Source organism: Bactrocera dorsalis, chromosome 1, assembly GCF_023373825.1.
Source record: "Bactrocera dorsalis isolate Fly_Bdor chromosome 1, ASM2337382v1, whole genome shotgun sequence".
In the NCBI taxonomy this organism is placed as follows: domain Eukaryota; kingdom Metazoa; phylum Arthropoda; class Insecta; order Diptera; family Tephritidae; genus Bactrocera; species Bactrocera dorsalis.
In genome coordinates this window covers 48472896-48496492 of record NC_064303.1, presented here as the reverse complement: position 1 = coordinate 48496492, position 23597 = coordinate 48472896, and the positions used below count along the sequence as shown (strand labels likewise).

The window sequence follows — 23597 nt, the reverse complement described above, 5'->3', positions numbered from 1 at the left end:
ACTACAAAACTGAAACTTCTTTGTTTATTATCCTTTTAGTCAATTATTTTCTTAAGCTTTATCTTACATTCTAGAAATTGGAGAGCTTAGGTAGATGAGTCCCTGAAGTTTATACCTACGCGGAGGGGTTTTAAAAGGAACGAAACGCGTGATTGTAGTGACTACTAAACTGAAACTTCTTTGTTTATTATCCTTTTATTCAATTATTTCTTAAACCCTTGCATCTTTATCTTACATTCTAGAAAGTGAAGAGCTTAGGTAGATGAGTCCCTGAAGTTTATACCTACACTTCGTAGAAACTACAAAACTGAAACTTCTTTGTTTCTTATTCTTTTATTCAGTTTTCTTTTAAAATAGAACAATAAATCACATTAAAACATAGTAAAATTACTAAGAGATACTATACATATATACAAGAAATGTGGGTGGGTTTTGTGGCAATATGTTTTGTACTTCAATTTTTCGATTAAAAACGATATGCGGAGCAGTTCATACAGACATTCCAACAATATTCAGCTTTAAGCTTAGTACGCAGCTCTCAAGAAACGTAAAAACTTCATATAAAAAAACGCTTAAGAAACGGTCCAGAAACGTTCCTGGGATAAAGTTACTTGTACTAGTACGCAGCTCTTAAGAAAGCTAGTACTAATTTTTAATACTTTTTTTCAATAAAATGTGAATATGGCAAACCTGGTTTTGCGAAGAAACATCAAATCAACAAGAAAGCAGGAAATTCGAAGTAATCGTCAAATTCATCCTAAATTAGTTGAAATCATTATTATAAAGTATGTTCCATTTTGAAATGTTGTATAAAACCAACGAATCATCAGCAACATTCCTTAAATCTCAATGAAAATATTTGTGTTACCATACACATACATACATACATACATACGCACAAAGTTTGTTTACTTTGTTTATTCTCTCTTGCTCTTCTAATGTGGATCATTCACAATGCGCAACCAGCTGTCAAAATTACTTCAGAAATAATGTATTTTTGTTCTTGAGCAATTACTTGAGAGCTGCGTACCAACCTTTAAACGTAACATATCAACATACATATATCGACAGTATATGGCTTGCTAATTTAAGCATTTACCACAAAGTAGCACTATTTTCATATTCTCCCGCAAAAGCTATGAGAGATGTCGATATTGAAGCTGTGAAGCATTTCTGCATTGAGGAGATATCAGGCAATATTGAGTTTTACACTTCCGAACACAATGAGACCCCACAAATTCCATATTCACCAATTACTTCAACATCAAATGCGTCTTCACCTGCAAATGACCTGAACTTCTTTTTTACAAATATTTCAAACATGAGCGCGCAGGAACGTATCGAAGATGAGATGGATAGATATTTTACAGAAAGAATACAATTTGATAATGACTTTGACGCAATTCAATGGTGGAAGCAACATAAAGCTAACTTTCCACGCATATAAAAATTTGCACTTAAAATATTAACTATACCTGCAAGTAGTGCGGCGTCTGAACGTGTATTTTCCTTGGCAGGCAATTTAATAACTGATAAAAGAAATCGACTTGCACCCAAAACCGTAGATAATATAATATTCCTGAATTCTATATTTAAGACTAACTAATATGGCAAGAAGACCTTAGAAACTTAAAAACAAAAATATACAATGATATTGAAAAGTAATTTTGTGCAATACCTCAATCTTAATATATATTTAGAAGCTATACTTATAATATATACTTGTATCTTTGGAGTTGAATCTTATGTATGTACATAAATCTTGAAGTAAATTTTATGCTTATTATTTTTATTTTTTACCGAAATTAACTGAAGTTTGCTATTTAGTTTTTTGATAATAATTCATGTAATTTTTATACCATTAAACTGACGTGATTTTTATTTTTAATTTTAATTCCATTGAAAGGAACTAAATTATCATTTTATAAAATAAAATGAAATATTATAAGTGATAACATATTAATGTATGTAAGTATGTATATGTGATTTTTTTAATAATAGAGAAAATTAACACAAAATATGAAAATCCAGTTTTTTATTTCATTATATCTAGTCATTATTTGAACCAGTTACAAAATCCTTGTTGTTATACAATAATATAATAGTAACTCTTACTAATTTCATAATGGATTTCTTAGCCTTTGGTTCATAGCGTTACGGCTCAAGTGGCTCAAGTGGCTTGCGCACAATTGAGCTTCTTCGTATATTCACAAGTGTTTTGTATTCATGAATGTCAGAGAGTCCTAAGCAAAGATTCATAAGTATTGTGAGCTCATAAGCAAACACTTGTGAATATATGCTTCATACAAGCTAAGCAGCTCACAAGCCAAAACTCTCTCTCTCATAATTGTAAGTGAGTAGTATTCACACTTATACTCATTCCGTGAATAATTTGCTTGCTTCATACTCAATTTTTCGCAAGTGGCTCAAAGTTGTGTTTAACTCATTCACTGCAGATCACTGATAGAAACCTTACCATAACTCAGGGATGGGCACATTTTTAGCCCGCAAAGTTAGCAAAGTGCGCACCGGGGCTAGATGAGGGGAATATCAGTTTACGGAGAGAAGGGTATATCAAGTTGCTAAAAGTTGCGAAAAAAATCAATGACATTCCTCCTTAATGTTCATCGAAGAGTGGTTGCGGCAATACTGACATTGTACACAAATTAAAGAGCGGAAGTTTACTTCATATCGGAATTGTACAGTTGTGTGAACAAAAAGAGGTAAACATAATTTGCAGGGTTTAGTTTCGCATTAAAATTTGTTTCTAATTACCTTTGCATGGTGGGAAATTCTAATCACTGTAAGGAAAAAATATATAAGTTATACTTGTATCTAAAAACAATTTTATTTAATAAGAAAACAGCACATTTTAAAACTTCTCAACACCTATCGTTGTTCTTATTTTGTTCACACCACTGTACATGTGATAGATCAGTTAATGGTGGTGATGCCAGTTGTAAAAATTCATTTTAGTTACAATTCGGCAAACTTTTCTCAAGTATTGGGCTTTTATACGTACATATGCATATCTGCATATATATAAAAGAAAAGATACTTGTGACCATTATATTTACATATTGTGTGTAAACATATTGCAGTTCCATTTAATGAAAATGCTTATATAAATATATGATTTGTGATATTTTCAGTTTGGTTGTTTTATCAAAATAAAAGAATTGAGTTTTTTTCTATAATTGTTTTGTTAAATTCTAAAAATCTAAGTTGCCTCTGGAAATGTATTAACATAATAATATGCGCTATAGAAAGGGAACACATATTTTCAAAAATATAAGAAATCATCAAATAAATTGCGCGGTATGGCATTATTGATTGAGAGAGGCTAAGCCAGTGGTCGGTATTTCTTAGCAAAATTTTGCAAACTATCTTCACACATACGCTTACGCCCTATCGATCAGCCGTTGCCGACATAGATAACTTGATACGAGACTCTTTAGTTCGAGAGAGAGCTGTCAAAACTCGCATTTTTTATAACATTTGCCAATGATGCCACTGCTGAAAAATATTAGATTGGGTATATAATAAATTATACAAAACACTAAATTAAACACTTTGAAAATGCATACATATATAAATGCTAAAATGCAAAATCATTAGTTAATTTACATAAACATTTATTTTGCCAAAATATGTTCGCATAGTTTCATTTCACATTAATTTCTGTCAAGTAATTATAGCGCTGCTCTTCTGGCATCTCGCCTTTTTGACTAACTGCTGATTGGCGTCACCCTGATTGTGTTTTGTTGCCAGCTCAAAAAACAGATCAGGGTGCCCTGCCAGCTGACAAGCGAGAGAGCAAGAAAAGAGATTCTGATCAAGTTATCTATGGTTGCCGAGCCGTGAACGAATTTACATCACACAAGACCATAGCGCAAAACGAAATATGCCCTGCGAGAAATATTTTATGATTCTAAATGTCTTTGATGCCATGCAATGCCTTTTATGTTCCAAGTCTTTTAAAGATAATAGGGAATATATCCTCAAAAGACAATTTGTTAATTTTCATTATCCTATTAATTAATAATAAAAATTGCTTAATTTGAATTCCAATTTCTCACTGGGCTACATTTTTTTCGTGCTCATCCTCTCATGCCGACCACTGGGCTAAGCACACAAATAGAATACAAACGCTAATGGCAGAAACATCTTCTCACTTCGCTACGAGCGGCAACCGTTTTGTTCTCGTTTTAATTCGAATAATGTTGCCATTACTCAATACGCATATGTAGTTTTGTACACATCTAAGATTTCAATTATAATTTTTCATAATAAAAAATATCAAAACTGAAATCAAAATATTAAAACTTGTTTATATATTTGTAAATAATAGCATTCGATTCTAAATTGGAGTTATTTTAAGAATATTTCAAATATATTGAAGACATCTTTTATAATTACTACTGTATATCGAGCCTGGCAACCCTGCGGTGTGAGAGAGCAATCAGCTGAGTCGTTGGAAGTTCTAGGATTGGCGGGTGGTAGAAGGGTTGTTGGGTAATTATTTACATTGCGCTATCATAAGATTCATTTGGTCATATGTGTTTGAATAAACAGTGGTTCATAAACTGAAGTTATTATTGAAACTACTTTTTATGAGGAAGTTTAAAGAAATAACCTGGTTTGAAACTTTTTGGTCGAAAATAAGAAGTAGGCTACCTGATTTAAATTTTGGTACAATGGCTATAGCCAATGAGATTAAACCAAACATATAATTTATTATTTCAAATAAACAAAATTAAATGCTGGTAGAAAGACATATTAAAAAAAAATGTTTACTAAAATCAAATATTTATTATACTTTTTGTTATTTATCTTACATTTTATTAATTTATACTAGTTACAAAGAAACTTAAAATTGTTAGGCAATTTTACAGTTATTACCCACAGTGCAACTTCCCATATATGCGTGCGCTCTCATTTGTAAATATGGAGTGGTAAAATACGTTGCTCTCACTTCCCTCTTCATGTTTGCCCGCGATGATCCCCTCACCTAGCCCTCAAAATGTGCACTCGTCCCCGCATGGGCAAAATGCCACTGAGGGTTAATATGCCCATCCCTGCTCAAAAAGAAGCACTTTTCAAAAAAGCAAAGCTGATACTTCTCCAACAATGGTCAGCCCTTCGAAAAATAAAAATAAAGAGCAGGCGGCCAACAATGATACTAAAACCAACCGCCCACTTCCTATTATAATAAACGACGTAAAGGATTTTAATAATGTTTGGTATAGATTATTTTCTAAGGCAAAAATGTAATCTCCGAAGAAATTTTTTCAGATCGGATTACTATAGAATATAGCTGCCAAACAAACAGAATGATCGGAATCAAATTCTTGTATCCAAAACTTTCACATTTGACCAGATATATTCACGAAATTTGGTATAGATTATTTTTTTAGGCAACAATGTAATCTCCGAAGAAATTTTTTCGATCGGGTCACTATAGCATATAGCTGTCATACAAAGTGAATGATCGGAATAAAGTTCTTGTATGGAAAACTTTCACATTTGACGAGATATATTCACGAAATTTGGTATAGATTATTTTTTAAGCCAACAATGTAATCTCCGAAGAAATTGTTCAGATCGCATTGCTATATAATAAATATAAACTTTTCTTTTGCATATTTAATTATAGAAACTCAACGATCAGAAGCAATGAATAAAAGCAGTAAGAATGATAAACCTTCTACAAGATGTTTAGCTGAAATTAACTCCGGAGCTAAGATTAATGGAATTCATTCAGAACATACTTCAACCGATGACCAATTGGTTGCAAACATTTTTACAGCTTTTGTAGATGATTTATATTAAATAATATCGTTTTAGTAAGAGCAGTGTTTCATTCGTATACTTCAGTAAAATTTATTGTGTGTACACAAAATATACCTGTTGTACAAATATTACACAAAAGTAAATTGAACTTTTTTCTAACGGATTATCCAAGTAGAGGCACTTTTTTCTGTATTAAACTGTCATGTTATATTTGTTCAGTGTTGTTTGGCATTTCATCATGGAAAGACTTACGCCTGTTTACGAACTGTAAAGAATGTTTTTCGCGCGCTTTGCTCAACTTATGGTCAACATAATCGGCTTACCCTTGTTGAGACCCAGCATTCATTATTGGATATTATTCGACCGAACAGATCACGTCCAGCACTCAGTGAAAAAAATAGAGCTTCCGTAGCTGGTAGTGTACACGAAGACCATGGCGAGTCGATTCGGAGCCGTTCGGAGCAATTCGGACTAATGTATGAAACAACTTGGTGCATTTTACGTCGAGATCTTAAATTGAAAACGTACAGCTTGTGCCAGAACTGAAGCCTCTCGACCATCCCAAGCGACATTCCTTCGTTCTATGGGTTTTTGAAAAGTTCCAAGAAAATCCGACGTTTGCGAGTCAAACTTTGTTCAGCGATGAGGTCCATGTTGGGATCAATGGGTATGTAAACGAGCAAAACTGCCGAAGAGCGACCTGAAGAGATTCAAGAGTTGTAATTTCATCCAGAAAAAACGTTTTGGTGCGGTTTGTGGGATGGTGAAGTCGTCGGTGAGCAGATAATATTACGTTTTGGGCCGGTCGATTGACTACCAAGATCGGGTTATATCACACCGTTAGTCAAAAGTCTATGAGAACAATCCCGAAAAACTTCATGCGTGTCATTCGCCAGTTCCCCGACGAAATGTTCGAACGAATCATCCAAAATTGGAGTCAACTGATGGAACATCTTGAAAAAAAACCAAAAAATGTTATATATAGTATGTACATACAGTGGACCAATAAAGTTTATATACACCTATTTCTATTAAATTACGGCACTTTTATTTGTTATAAAATGAATAAATTTTGTGGTTTTTATATCCATTTCAAAATATATATATTTAGCATTGAATTTAGCATATCAAAATATTTTTTTTTTACACAAATAAAAAAAATAATGCTAAAGCTTAAAATGTGCATAATTTATATCGAAAAAGTTTACGTACAATAATTATTATTTATATAAATCAAAAGTAATTACAATAGTTTTAGCGATTTTGGCCTACATTTTGTTGCTATTATTGTCCCTAGACATCGATGTATGCTCCCCACTCAATTTCTAGTATTATTTCCGGATATTTTGACCCACTAATTCGATGATCCAGTTTTTTGGATTTATTTTGATGAAATTCGATGCTTTCGAATACGGTTTCCAAAAAGTTCCAGATATTTTGAATAGGATTAAAGTCTGGTAGTTGCGGGACCTATTTGAGTTATTTTTAATTCCATAACAACCATTCACGTACAAGATAAGCGTGTGTTTTGAGTCTCTATCATTCTTGCTTTCTTGGAGGGGGCAATAGGGTTGCCAATCGAGTATGCAGTGTCATCCGCACTGGTTACCGTAATGTGGATTCAGACTTATGTAATTACTGTAGAGCTCACTATCATTGAGTGCGGTAAATATTCAAGTGTGTTCCGTAATTGCGACAATTTGCAAATAAACAAAATAATTTGTGGTTGTGTGCGCCGTGGGAGGCATTGAAATTGTCAACACGTTTCAAATCGATTTCCTTGGATTAATGGTAGCAATTGGTAAAACTCATTCAAACCAAATCACATTTTTAATAGAAGTTTGCTTTTTTAAACAATAACATATCATATAAACACTCAAATAATTAATTTTCGCGGGGGAAAAAAAGTGCACATCTGCTGTTTCTCTTACACGTTATTTCTGCGTATATTAAATCAACTGTTCTGTTCTAACAATTTCCAATTGCAATCAGTGCTGACATAATGGCCAAATAAAAACAAAAAATAAAAAACTTCTTGTTCAAACTGCAGTATCGACCAAACGACAGGTTTCTAATACCCAGTAGAGAAATCAGTAGAAAATAAAAATGGTTGAACCTCTTCATGAGGTGACGCCGACAAACGTCTCAGCTCATTTAGAGTAAATAAAATAAGAGAATTGGAAAAAACTAACTCACTTATAAATGAGGGGCTTAGAACTTTGGAAGCGATGTGCAATCAGTTACATAAAGATAACATGGAACTAAAAAGAGAAAACGAAGAACTAAGATCTAGTAAAAGCAAGCATGTGAGTGTTGAAGCAAAACCTTCTAGTATAAATGTAGATCAAATATACGAAACCGATGAACATGAGCTAGCTGAAGAAACTGAGTGGATACTCAAAAACAGGGATGGGCACATTTTTAGTCCGCAAAGTTAGCAAAGTGCGCACGAGGGCTAGATGAGGGGAATTATCAGTTTACGGATAGAAGGGCATAAAAAGTTGCGAAAAAAATCAATTACATTCCTCCATAACTTGATGTTCATCGCAGAGTCATAGATAACTTGATACGAGACTCTTTGGTTCGAGAGAGAGCTGTCAAAACTCGCATTTTTTATAACATTTGCCAATGATGCCACTGCTGAAAAATATTAGATTGGGTATATAATAAATTATACAAAACACTAAATTAAACACTTTGAAAATGCATACATATATAAATGCTAAAATGCAAAATCATTAATTAATTTACATAAACATTTATTTTGCCAAAATATGTTCGCACAGTTCAATGAAATTTCATTTCACATTAATTTCGTCAAGTAATTATTGCGCTGCTATTCTGGCATCCCGCCTTTTTGACTAACTGCTGATTGGCGTCATCCTGATTGTGTTTTGTTGCCAGCTCAAAAAACAGATCAGTGTGCAATGCCAGCTGACAAGCGAGAGAGCAAGAAAAGAGATTCTGATCAATTTATCTATGGCAGAGTGGTTGCGGCAATACTGACATTGTACACAAATTAAAGAGCGGAAGTTTACTTCATATCGGACTTGTACAGTTGTGTGAACAAAAAGAGGTAAACATAATTTGCAGGGTTTAGAGTTTCGCATTAAAATTTGTTTTTATTTACCTTTGCATGGTGGGAAATTCTAATCACTGTTAGGAAAAAATATATAAGTTATACTTGTATCTAAAAACAATTTTATGTAATAAGAAAACAGCACATTTTAAAACTTCACAACACCTATAGTTGTTCCTATTTTGTTCACACCACTGTACATGTGATCAGTTAATGGTGGTGATGCCAGTTGTAAAAACTCATTTTAGTTACAATTGGGCAAACTTTTCTCAAGTTGTGGGCTTTTATACGTGCATATGCATATCTGTATATATAAAAAAGAAAAGATACTTGTGGCCATTATATTTACATATTGTGTTTAAACATATTGTAGTTCCATTTAATGAAAATGCTTATATAAATATATGATTTGTGATATTTTCAGTTTGGTTGTTTTATCAAAATCAAAGAATTGAGGTTTTTTTCTATAATTGTTTTGTTAAATTTTAAAAATCTAAGTTGCCTCTGGAAAAGTATTAAAATAATAATATGCGCTATAGAAAGGGAACACATATTTTCAAAAATATAAGAAATCATCAAATAAAAATATATTTGCGCGGTATGGCATTATTGATTGAGAGTGGCTAAGCAAACAAATAGAATACAAACGCTAATGGCAGAAACATCTTCTCACTTCGCCACGAGCGGCAAGCGTTTTGTTCTCGTTTTCATTCGAACAATGTTGCCATTACTCAATACGCATATGTAGTTTTGTACACATCTAAGATTTCAATTATAATTTTTCATAATAAAAAATATCAAAACTGAAATCAAAATATTAAAACTAGTTTATATATTTGTAAATAATAGCATTCGATTCTAAATTTGAGTTATTTTAAGAAAATCTCAAATATATTGAAGACAATTTTTATAATTACTACAGTATATCGAGCCTGGCAACCCTGCGGTGTGAGAGAGCAATCAGCTGAGTCGTTGGAAATTCTAGGATTGGCGGGTGGTAGAAGGGTTGTTGGGTAATTATTTACATTGCGCTATCATAAGATTCATTTGGTCATATGTGTTTGAATAAACAGTGGTTCATAAACTGAAGTTATTATTGAAATTACTTTTTATAAGGAAGTTTAAAGAAATAACCTGGTTTGAAACTTTTTGCTTCGAAAATTATATATAAGATAAGAAGTAGGTTATCTGATTTAAATTTTGGTACTTGGTACAATAATGCGTGGAGCTATAGCAAATGAGATTAAACCAAACATATAATTTATTATTTCAAATAAAAAAAAATTAAATGCTGATATAAAGACATATTAAAAAAATGTTTACTAAAATCAAATATTTATTATACTTTTTGTTATTTATCTTACATTTTATAAATTTATGGTAGTTACAAAGAAACTTAAACTGGTTAGGCAATTTTACAGTTATTACCCACAGTGCAACTTCTCATATATGCGTGCGCTCTCATTTGTAAACATGGTGTGGTAAAATACGTTGCTTCACTTCCCTCTTCATGTTTGCCCGCGATGATCCCCTCACCTAGCCCTCAAAATGTGCACTCGTGCCCGCATGGGCAAAATGCCACTGAGGGCTAATGTGCCCATCCCTGCCGTAACTGTAAATAAAATTGAATCTTTGCACTTTGGAATTACACTGTCTCATAAATTAGAAATATAATTAACGTTTTTGATTATTTAAGAATTCGATATGCTTTTTTCGTTCTGAATCCAATAATCCATTATTATCAAAACAATATCGCTCGCCCTCACAAGAAGGCATAGCAATAACAATCGTAAAGAAAACAGAACGCTTAACGTTCTGCTGGAATTTGCTGTCACAGCTAAAATTGTAATTAACTCTTTGTTCTGGATTCAATCAAGCTGATGCTTACACTTCAGCTTTAGCTCTAAGATAATAATACCAAAATGTATAAATATTAGTATTTCAGAAATAAAGATTTGATTTGTATTTGGCAATCCACAAGAACCACACGCGTTCTCATTTCATCCGCGCCTTCGCGCATATAAAGTACATATATATATTTTTAAAAATTCCCTCGTTGCGGGAATTAATTTGCATTTACATGAATCATATTCATGGTTGCGTTCCTTAACTCGACCGAGTTCAACTCGTACAGGTTTTTTTCGGTATTAAAGGATGCATTTACATGCATCATTTCATTCATGGTTGCGTTCCTTATTCGACCGAGTTCAACTCGCGCAGGTTCGGTATAAAATTCCTGCGCGAGTTGAACTCGGTTGAGTTTGGGAACGCACACCATATGGTATCGTCATCATACATACATGTATATATTTCATAAATTGAATCCGAATCTGGAATGGGCAATTTTTATGCCTAATAGCTGAAACAGCCAACAACGTAAAACCGCAGCCCGAATCAACTGATATGACCTATCTTATGAGAGCGCACCACCGCTACCACCCGCTTTACCGTACGGTAATGTAGAATTTCGCATTTGGATTTTTCCCGTAGAAACTAGTTAGCTGATTGCTCTCTCCTAACGCCGTGTTACCAGTCTCGATATATTGTGGTAATAATAAAAATTCAATGTGTTTGAAATTTTCTTAAACTAACTCAAAATTATATATTATTTATAAATATATAAACTAGTTTTAATAGTTTGATTTCAGTTATTATAAAAAATTGTAATTGGAAAGTTAGATGTGTACAAAACTATATATGCATATTGAGTAATGACAACATTGTTCATTGGAGGAGCGGAATTCGCTCTTTCTGCTATAATATTTTGTGGTTTATAGCGGGATTCTGTAACCAGTCTCCAGTCTCTATTTGAGATAGTTTGAGGTAAAGTCTCAATTTGTTAATAGTTACTATTCACTAAACAGTCTCTAGCTTAGTCTCAAAATATTGGCTCAACACTGATAGTTAGCAGCTCACAAAACTAAAAAGAACTCTTGTCTGCCATTTTGAATATACTGAATAGAGATCATCATAGATATTAATCGATTGTCGTTTTTTTTATATTTTGTAAGTAACTCAAACGTGGAGGATGGAGTCATGTGTAGAAGTTCATGCAAATGAAGAAAGTTCTCTGACCGCCATTCACTTGGGAGTGGCCAGAAACGTTTCTTTTACATACGCCTCAAGCAGCTCACGACTTCCGGTCTTTGACCAAGTATCCTCTGGGTAGCCTAAGAACATCCGTGTGAAGGCGAGCTAAAGTGAGAAGGCGAAATATCCCCTCCAGAGGGTTGTGCGCTGGGTTTGGGACCCGCCACGTAAAAAACACCCCCAAAGAAAATCAACAATCAGCCTCGGATAAGACGACCATGGCAAACGAAATAAGGACTACGAATTGAGGGCATGCACCTGGAATGTCCGGTCCCTTAATTGGGAAGATGCCGCTGCCTCGTGAAAATAAAGGCTGACATCAAACGTCTAGGTCCTTGTGACATTTACTACAGTGGCCGTATAAAGGAGCGCAGGTTTGGTGTTGGATTTGTGGTGGGAGAGAGACTCCGTCGCCGAGTACTATCATTCACTCTGGAGAATGAACGTCTAGCCACAATCCGCATCAAAGCGAGGTTCTTCAACATATCGCTGATTTGCGTCCACGCCCCGACGGAGGGGAAGGACGATGTGACCAAAGATGCCTTTTATGAGTGCTTAGAGCGCACTTATGAGAGATGCCCCCGTCACGATGTCAAAATCGTGCTTGGCGACTTCAACGCCAGGGTGAGCAAAGAAGGTATCTTTGGCACTACGGTCGGTAAATTCAGCCTCCACGAGGAAACAACCCCAAATAGGTTGAGGCTGATCGACTTCGCCGGGGCCCGAAATATGGTTATCTGTAGTACTAGATTCCAGCATAAGAAGATACATCAAGCTACCTGTCTCCGGATCGAAAAACCACCAACCAGATCCATCATGTTGTGATAGACGGAAGACATGTCTCCAGTGTTTTAGATGTGCGTGCGCTCCGAGGTCCTAACATCGACTCGGACCACTATATTGTTGCAGCCAAAATTCGCACCCGGCTCTGTGCAGCAAAAAAACGCACGCCAACAACACAAGGAAGGTTCGACGTCGAGATGTTACAAACACAACAGACAGCCGAACGATTTTCTACTCGGCTTGCAATCCTGCTCTCTGAGAGCACGCGTCAACAACTCGGTATAAGGGAACTGTGGGACTGCATTTTAAACTCCTTACGTATAGCTGCAAGCGAAACCATGGGTTTTCGGAAAAGGCAAAAGAACAGCTGGTACGATGAGGAGTGTCATGCCGTAGCGAAGAGAAAACAGACTGCCTATCTCGCAACATTACAATCGACCACAACACGTGCGAGATGGGATAGATACCAAGAGTTGAAGAGGGAATCGAGACGCATTTGCAGACAAAAAAAGAGAGAGCTCGAAATGCGTAAGTACGAAGGGCTTGATAAGCTGGCCGACAGGGGTAATGCTCGAAAATTCTACGAAAAGATGCGGCGGCATACAGAACCCCCCAAGGTTATCTAGCCACCGATGCCCACAGCATACTAAAATTATGGAGGGAACACTTCTCCAGCCTGCTGAATGTCAGTGAGCGCACAACACCAGGAGAAGGCGAACCCGATACCCCAATCGATGACGTTGGAGCAGACGTTCCATTGCCCGACCATGAAGAAGTTCGAATAGGAATTATCCGTCTGAAGAACGACAAAGCGGCATGGGTAGATGGATTGCCGCCCGAGCTATACAAACACGGCAGCGAAGAAGTGGTAAGGAGCATGAATCAGCTTCTTTGTAGAATATGGTGGGACGAAAGCTCACCCAACGATTGGAATTTAAGTGTGCTATGCCCAATCCATAAAAAAGGAGACTCCTCAATCTGCGCCAACTACCGTGAGATAAGCCTCCTCAACATCGCGTACAAGGTTCTGTCGAGCGTATTGTGTGAGAGATTAAAGCCCACCGCCAACAAACTGATTGGACCTTATCAGTGTGGCTTCAGACCTGGTAAATCAACAACCGACCAGATATTCACCATGCGCCAAATCTTGGAAAAGACCCGTGAAAGGAGAATCGACACTCACCACCTATTCGTCGATTTCAAGACTGCTTTCGACAGCACGAAAAGGAGCTGCCTTTATGCCGCGATGTCTGAATTTGGTATCCCATCAAAGTTAATACGGCTGTGTAAACTGACGTTGAGAAACACGAAAAGCTCCGTCAGTATCGGTAAGCACCTCTCTGAACCGTTCGATATCAAACGAGGTTTCAAACAAGGCGACTCCCTATCGTGCGACTTCTTCAATCTGCTGCTGGAGAAAATAATTCAAGCTCCAGAGCTGAATGGAGAAGGTACAATCTTTTATTAGAGTGAACAGCTGCTAACGTATTCCGATGATATTGATATCCTCGGCCTCAACACCCGCACCGTTAGTTCTGCTTTCTCTAGACTGAACGAGGGCAAGACGAAATGTCTCCTGTCATCAAACAAACAGTCGTCGCACTGGCGATTTGGTTCTCACGTCACTGTTGACAGTCATAACTTTGAAGTTGTAGATAATTTCGTCTATTTAGGAATCAACATTAACACCACCAACAATGTCAGCCTGGAAATCCAACGCAGGATTACTCTTGCCATCAGGTGCTACTTCAGGCTAAGTAGGCAATTGAAAAGTAAAGTGCGCTGTTGTTGACTCGGCTATAATCGCATAAGCGCTGTCTACGCCAGTAAAGAAGAAGAAGTAACTCTAACACGAAAAGATTAAAAATAAATAAATCCTATATATAAAAATGAATCGCAAAATGTGTTGCTAAGCGCATAACTCAACAACGCCTGGACCAATGTTGCCAATTCTATTTTTTAAATGTTCGTTGGGGTTCAAGGATGGTTTTTACGGCAAGAAAAATTCGAAAAATTGCTGGAAAACACCTAAAAACAGCCCTTACCTTTTCCCCATATAAACGAAAGAATGTTTGTTTGTTAGTAACGCTGAGAGAACGGCTTCACCAATCTTGATGAATTTTTCTGGGGTTGATCGTTGTGGATCGGGGAAGGTGGACAAGGGAGGAAATAAAAATACCTTATACTTTTCATAAGGAAAAGTCGAAAAAATGGGCAATTCCAAAAAGTATGGATGAAAATACTCCAGCTCTGAAAGTATTTGACGCAGTACCCGCAGGTGTAAGCAGAGGAAAAGGAAGACCTTCACTCCGTTGGAACGACCAAGTGGAGAAGGACCTGGCTTCGCTTGGAATATCCAATTGGCGCCACGTAACGAAGAGAAGAAACGACTGGGGCGCTGTTGTTGACTCGGCTATAATCGCGTAAGCGGTGTCTACGCCAGTAAAGAAGAACAACTTTTTTCTATACAATTTTTTTTTTAATTTTTAATTGTTTTGTTTTTCAATATTTTGATTTTTTGAATCTTTCAATTTCGGTCGCTTGCTTTTTTATTCCGGCTATCCAAAGGAAAAATTATTGAAAATTATTCAGTGAAAATTTTATACGTGTTTCACACAAAAAAGTCAATTAGAGATTAAAATTTGTTACGAAGCCACGAAGATCGAGATAATAACGGTCGGCGTTCTTTTTGCCATCAACGTATGGCAGTCCAAGGCAAGAAGAACTTCCAGGATGCAATGACATGCGTGCGGAATTATAGATCACGGTCAATCAGCAAGCGATCGTCACGATGTCACAGCACGACTTTTCAAACAAAAGCTACGATGTTTGATGGACTTTATTTTGAAGCAACGTATATAGAAATGTAAGCCTCCATATCGCCTATATAATACATATATAGTAATGTAAGCACCCATTTACATATCCATTTACATATTTACATATAACTAATACTACTTTAGTTTTAAGAGAAATTAGAGTAAGAGAACAAAAAGACATTAGAAGAGTAATTAGGATTAAGCTTTAAAATAAGATAAGATAAGTGTAAATGATACAAAAATAAAGAAAATAGTTCTTTAATAGAAAGCGTTTGTTTAATTCCGAGAACGTGATTGGCGACGAGGAAAACTTGTTATTAAGAATAATATTTTTGAACAGAGTCAAATTTTAAAATTCTTAATACATATATTTATAAATACGTAAATTTTTTTAAATAAATAGACTTGTGTGCTGGAATAGAAGTAAAAAAAAAACAAGAAAAAAAAATAGTGTATAAAAACTAAACAATGTCAAAGCAGTGAAATTAAATAAAATAAGCTTAACAGTTTGTGGGAAGTTATAGGTTTTCTTTAAATGTATTACTTTTATAAAACTTATAAATTCTCTATAATGTGTGGTTGACGGTGACCTCTAGCAATTCCAAGGACAATCAAGGTGATACCTGGGCAAAGAAACGGGATCCACAAGACAGCATAAAGATCACGTGACGTGACAAACTTGACGAGGAAAAAGTACCACTGAAGAAAATACTGAAAAAGTATCACGTGGTCGATTATTTTTTGTAAAAAAAAAGAAAAAAGAAAACCGACGCGAAACGCAACACCTTAAAATAATTAAAAACAAAAAAATATGTGAGAAACATTTCTAATTAGCCGCTGAGCAAAAATTTAGTTCTTTAAATCAAACAATCTTTTCGTAAATCGTGCTGAGCAAAACAATGCTTTAATTAAATAAGCAAAGGAGTAGTATATTATAAAAGAATAGCAATTACAAAATAAAAAACGTATTAATAATAAAATAAATATAAAAAAAAGCCGAACTAAATAAAGAAAAGTATAAAACGCGCACATTCGAAAATAAGAGGATTAGAGGAACTCATCGAAAAACACAAACAACTAGCTGGCTGCAACGGTCATTGTGTCTTCTATGAAGGTCAGATAGTCGTGGTTAAAAGCGGATGACAATGAATTTGCGACCTCTGTGAAGGTGAAAGGAACTTTAAATCTCTTTGAAACGGTGCCTATATTATCTAAGACGTTTCAAAAGAGAAACACAACAACACAACTTTTCAGTGCAGCAGAGAAAACATAAAACAAAAGAGAAGTAAAAAACAAAAACAATAATTGTGCATTTATATTTGGCGAAACTAAAATAACAACAACTGCAATCAACTGGAGCTTAATACAGCAGCAACAAACGTCCAGCAAGGCAGCAAGAGTAACAGCAAGAACACAGGATTTACAAACATATACATACATAAGTATACACAGATATATATATATATTAGGGTGATTCAAAAAAAAATTTTTTGTTTTTTTTTTATTGGTACTCGGAAAAATGGGTTCCTAGACACCTCTAAGAAATCCTCTCCAAATATGAGTTTTTAATTGTAACGGGAAGGTCTTCCGCCTAACGGTTTTCTATTTTTTCTTATTATCAGATAGAAAAATTTATATCTCGCTTCCAACTACTTAAAAAAATATCTTGTTAATTAGGTTTTGTAGGAAATTGAATGCTCTAAAATATGGTCTCTTAAGATTTTTTCGTAAACCCAACCGTTTAAAAGATATTAACAGTTGAACTTTGATTATTTTTGGTAAAATTTTTTATTTCTTAATAATTTTATAACTCAATGAAAAAAAATTATTATGAATAGGTTTTTGGAGAGGCTAACTTAGAGGTGTCTAGGAACCTATTTTTCACAGAACCAAACGAAAAAAAAAAAATTTTTTTTTTGATCCACCCTAATATGCATTGTTGTTTGACGATGAATATCTCGTAAACGCTTAACTTAATCGAAAAATCATAGCAGACCATTTTTATAGAGCAGTAAATTTCCTACAAAACTATGTGTTTCATCATTCATAATAATTTTTTTTCATTGAGTTACAAAATTAATAAGAAATAAAGAATTTTTCCAAAAATAGTCAAATTTCACCGTAAAGCGAGGTTCTTTCTTCATCATATCGCTGATTTGTTCGGCCCCACTGCCCCGACGAGAGAAGGACGATGTGACCAAAGATGCTTTTTAGAGTGCTTGGAGCGCACTTATGACATAATGCCCCAGCCACGCTGTCCAAAATCGTGCTTGCGGCGACTTCAAACGCCAGATGGGCTAAAGAATGTAATCCTTTGGGCACTACGGTCGTAATTCAGCCTCCACGAGGAACATCCCAAAATTGGGTGAGGCTGATCGACTTTCGCCGGGGCCGAAATATGGTTTATCTGTAGTAATAGATTCCAGCATAAGAGATACACTCAAGGCTAACCTGTCTTTCTCCGGATCGAAAACCCACCAACCAGATCGATCATGTTGTGGTAGACTGAAGACACGTCTCCCATGTTTTAGATGTGCCGTGCGCTCCGGGGACCTAACATTGCATCTGGACCCACTATATTGTTGCAGCAAATTCGCACCCGCGCCACCTCTGTGCATCAAAAAAACGCAACGCAACGGCCAACAAACACCAAGGAAGTTTCGCACGTCGAGAACTGCAATCACAACAAGACAGCCGAACGATTTTTCTACACGTCTGCAACTCCTTGCTTCTCTGCGAGCAACTTCTCCACAACTCGGGTATGAAGGGAACTGTGGGACGTCAATTTCAAACATCTTACGTAAAGCTGCAACCGAAAACCTTGGTTTTTTTCGGAAAGTGCAAAAGAACAACAGCTGGTACATGAGGAGTGCCGTGTCGCAGCGGATAAAACAGGCCTGGCCCTACCTCGCAACGTTACGATCGACCACAACACGTGCGTGATTGGGGATAAGTACCGAATTTGAAGAGGAAGCGAAGACGCATTTGCAGACAGAAGAAGAAAGAGGCCGAATGCGTGAGTATGGAATCGCTTGTAAGCTGGCCGACAGGGGTAATGGCTCGAAATTCTAAACGAAAAAATTGCGGGCGACTTACAGAAGGTTCAAGAACCGGAGCATACTCCTGTAGAACCCCCAAAGGTGATCTAGCCACAGTATGCCCAGAGCATACTAGATTATGGAGGGAACACTTCTCCAGCCTGCTGAATGGCAGGGACACCACTAGCACCGGGAGAATCGAACACCCCGATACCCAATCGATGCGTATGGCGCAGGACTTCCATTGCCCGAAAACCATGAACGAAGTTCGAATAGCAGTTTGCCCGCCTGAAGAACAACAAGCGGCAGGGGGCAGACGGATTGCCGGCCGAGCTAGTTCAAACACTGTGGCGAAGAACCTTGATAAGGAAGCATGCATCCAGCTTTCTTTGCAAAATATGGTCGGATGAGAGCATGCCCAAACGATTGGAATTTAAATTGTGCTATGGGCCCAATCATAAAAAGGAGGTACGTCCCACAATCTGCGCCACTACCGTTGGGATTAGCCTGCCTTAATATCGCGTATAAGGTTCGAATAGTCGGCGTATTGTGTGACAGATTAAAGCCCAGACGTTCAACACAAACTGCTTTGGAACCGTTATCATTGTGGCTATCAGACCTGGAAAATCAAAACACACCGACCCATATTATTCACCATGGCGCCAAATCTTGGAAAAGACCCGTGAAGAGGAGAAATTCGAAACCCTTCAACTCACCACCACCTATATTCGTGTCGATTTTCAAAGCTGCTTGTCGATAGCACGGAAAGGAGCTGCCCTTAATTGCCGTAAATGTCTGAATTTGGTGGTATCCCCTCCCCCGTGCAAAACTAATATAATAACGGCTGGTGTAAACTGACGTTTGAGCGGGACCCAAAGCTCCGTCAGGATCGGGAAGGACCTCTCCGACCGTTGCGATACCCAAACGAGGTTTCAGGACAAAAGGGGCGAACTCCCTATCGGGGGTGCGGACGTTTTTTTTTTTTTTTTTTTCTTTTTTCCATCTGCTATCATGCTGCTGTAGAAAATTATTTAGAGCTGCAGACCTTGCTGCACCTACTGCAGACAGAATCTAAGCTGGCGCAGAACTGAAAAAACACCGGAGCAAACAAGGTACAATCCCTTTTATAATAAAAGATTGTGACGAGCGACAGGAGAAGGCTGAGCAGCTGGGGGTTAACAGACACAGAAGAGGAGGTAAAGAAGACTGGGCGTGCTGGCTTGGCCCGTATGACCGAGGATATTGAAGATATTTTCACATTTTCACAATGTCGGTTCCTCGACAAAACAAAATTCACTCAAGACACCAAAAAAAAAACACGCAACAATCAAAACAAAGACCTTACAAAACAAACACCCCGTAAAAAAAAACCACCCGAACAATCACTCACCCTGATCAAACACAATCTCAACCAAACTCCACGAAACACATACAAGGCAGGCCGGACAAACAACGCCAACCGAAAAACACAACAACGAAACGATCAACCAGAACACGCACCATCCACAAAACAACAGTGCGGGGGAACAACAACCCCCCGCCGAGGGTCGCCCACACACAGTGCCGCCGGGGGGAAAAAACAGTAAAAAAATAACCAAAAAAAAAAGAAAAAGAACAAAGGGAGAAAGAACGACACACCACCCCAAAAAAGACACAATACAACTCAAAACAAACCTCGCGCGCCGGGTTAGTTTTTTTTATTTTTTTTTTTTGCTGCTTTCTCCCAGACTGAACAAGTAGCAACGCAAATGGTCTGCGGGAAAGAGGGCAAGACGAAATTTCTCCTGTCTCAAACAAACGGCGTTCGCACTCGCGACTTGGCACTCACGTCATGTTTGAACAGTCCACATAACTTTGAAGTTGTGATAATTGTCGTCTTTTAGGAACCATCATTAACACCACCAACATGTCAGACTAGAAATCCAACGCAGGATTACTCTTGCCAACAGTTGCTACTTCGGACTGAGTAGGCAAATGAAAAGAAAGGCTCTCTCTCGACGAACAAAAACCCAAACTCTAAAAATTAAGTCGCTCATAATTCCCGTCCTGCTATAATGGTGGGCAGAGGCTTGGGCCTAACAACAACCGATGAGTCGAACGTTGCGAGTTTTCGAGAGAAAAGTTCTGCGGAAGATTTAATGGTCCTTTGTCGCGTTGGCACTGCGATGACCGGCTCCGATTGGAACGCTATCTGTAACGGAGATATACGACGACATCGACCCATAGTTTCAGCTAATTAAAAGACAGCGGCTACGCTGGCTAGGTCATGTTGTCCGGATGGATGAAAAACACTCCAGCTCTGAAAATTATTCGACGGCAGTACCCGCCGCTGTAAGCAGAGGAAGAGGAAGACCTCCACTACCGGTGAAGGACCAGTGGAGAAGGACCTGGCCTCGTCTTTGATATCCAATTGTGGCCCACGTAGCGAAGAGAAGAACGCTTGTCGGGCGCTGTGGGTGACTCGGCTATAATCGCGTAAGCGTGGCTACGCGGAATAAGAGAAGAATATCTTTTAAACGGTTGGGTTTACGAAAAAATCATAAGAGACCATATTTTAGAGCATTCAATTTCCTACAAAACCTAATTAACAAGATATTTTTTCAAGTAGTTGGAAGCGAGATATAAATTTTTCTATCTGATAATAAGAAAAAATAGAAAACCGTTAGGCGGAGGACCTTCCCGTTACAATTAAAAACTCATATTTGGAGAGGATTTCTTAGAGGTGTCTAGGAACCCATTTTTCCGAGTACCAATAAAAAACAAAAAAAATTTTTTTTTTTTGAATCACCCTAATATATATATATATACAGCATACATATATATTTTATTTTATTTATTAGTACCTTCTTTCGTTTCTTCTTTTAACAATATATTAGTTTCCCTTCTACACACACATAAGTTGAATTAAATATTTAGCTGTGGAAGCGCTACAAATAAGTAGATTTAACCTAGTTTTAACTTGCATTAAAAATATTGAAAGTTTTGATGGCAATGATACTAATCAGTTGCCAGATTATATAGATCAGGTTGAAAATATTCTTCCATCTATTCTAGAATTTCATAATACTAATCAAAATATACTTTTTGGGTATATTAAAAACAAATGTGTTGGCAAAACTAGGGAAGCCATTCATAGGCACTCTAACGTAAATTCGTGGCATATTTTGAAAGAAATTTTAACAAAAAATTTTGGCGAAAAATACAGTAGTAATGACTTAACGGACGAATTAAAAACTTGCAGATTACATGCAACAATTGAAAATTATTATTTTAAAATAAATAAACTGGCAAACAGAATACATAATAGAAATTTAACTCATGGCGACACTACTTATACGACTGAAGAAGTAAACAGAATTTCACTTAAGACTTTTAGGGATCATCTTCCTGAACCAACACGTACTATGATATTCGCCAGAGATCCTGAAACATTAGAAGACGCATTTAAAATTATATTAGATGCAAAGCATCAAAATTATACACAGTTTGGACCTGCAAAAAGAGATTATTTGAATACAAATATAAGAACTAACTTTAGCAATAATTCTAATAACCAAAACAATTCCTTTCAAAGGAAATCGTTTAATTTTACAAATATGAGTAATAAACATAATCAGCATTTTGAGACCCAACAGAATTTGCCATATCAAAATCCACATTATTCTAATACAAATTATAATCCATGTAATGATAACCTAGGAAATTCAAATTTTACTAGTCAAACGAAGCGGACAAATTACTCACAAAACACAAATAGAAATAAAACAAATTCCAATAATAATAATTATGTTTACCAAATTAGACAGCCGAGTTGAAGAAATCGAAATGCACCTAATATGAGAAGCAGTAATCAACAAGATAAACCAATGGAAATAGGAAATTCGAATGTAAATTTTCCAATAGTAGGCAACCAAAACTTCCATATATAATAATTAATAATCCTATAAAAAAATTAAAATTTATAATTGTTACTGGTGCTGAATTCAGTATAATTATAATTGAAGCAAAATGTAAACGTAGTAGCAAAAGCATTAGGTAGAGAGATAACAATTACAAAACTTTGCAAATTTCCCATATTTCGGGAATTTAATATAAAAGATTATAATTGCGAATTTTTAGAATATGCGTTCAATGACAACTTTGATGGACTTATAGGTAATAATATTTTACAAAATTTAAACTGCATAATAAATATACCTTGTAGACAATTAATTACAAGTAATGCTGTAATAACAATGTGTTTATCTAAAGAGGAAGAAGATTATAATGAATTAGCTTATAAAGATAACTGCTTTTATAATTGCGAAATTGAAAAACCTGATATATTATCTCAAATCCAAACAGATCATCTCGAAAAATATGAAAAGGAAAAATTAACTAATATAATTAAAATGTATAAACACGTATTTTACAACAAGAACGATAATTTAACTTTTACCAATGAAATAAAGCATAGAATTCTAACGAAGCATGATATGCCAATGTATTCCAAATTATATAGGTACCCTGAGGTACATAAAGTACAAGTTAATGACCAGATTGAAAATATGTTAAAACAAAACATAATTAGATATTTAAATAGTCCATATAATAGCTCAATATGGATAGTTCCAAAAAAATTAGATTCTTCCAATGAACAAAAATGGCGTATAGTAATTGACTATCGAAAGTTAAACGATATTACTGTTGAAGACAGATTTCCTATGCCAAATATTGACGATATATTCGACAAACTAGGAAAGTATTTCTCTACTCTTGATTTAGCCAAGGGATTTCACCAAATTGAAGTACATCCCGATGACATTCCAAAAACAGCTTTTTCTACAGCCACTGGGCATAATGAATTTATGCGTATGCCATTTGATCCTATTCTTATTCATCCCGATTTTAATAAAACTTTTACGCTTGTTACCGATGCTAGTAATTTTGCATTAGGAGCCGCAGCAAGGAAATAAAGCTGTTTCTTTTGCCAGCCGTACTTTAAACGGCCACGAA

At 36.1% G+C, this 23597-nt stretch overlaps 1 protein-coding gene across 3 annotated transcripts in view; it reads left to right on the top strand.

Annotated features, from left to right (window-relative positions):
- LOC105226812 (uncharacterized) overlaps positions 1 to 23597 on the top strand; it is a 159114-nt gene that overhangs the window by 114200 nt on the left and 21317 nt on the right. Inside the window, exon 9 of one of the 3 annotated variants that reach the window (XM_049462470.1) lies at positions 5657 to 6460. The exons of 1 other annotated variant lie outside the window; for it this stretch is intronic. In XM_049462470.1, coding sequence (XP_049318427.1) covers positions 5657 to 5832 — 176 coding nt within the window. In that variant the 3' untranslated portion in view covers positions 5833 to 6460. Of the gene's footprint in view, positions 1 to 5656; positions 6461 to 23597 lie in introns of those variants that run through there. One more of the 3 variants, XM_049462468.1, reaches the window with a different exon arrangement.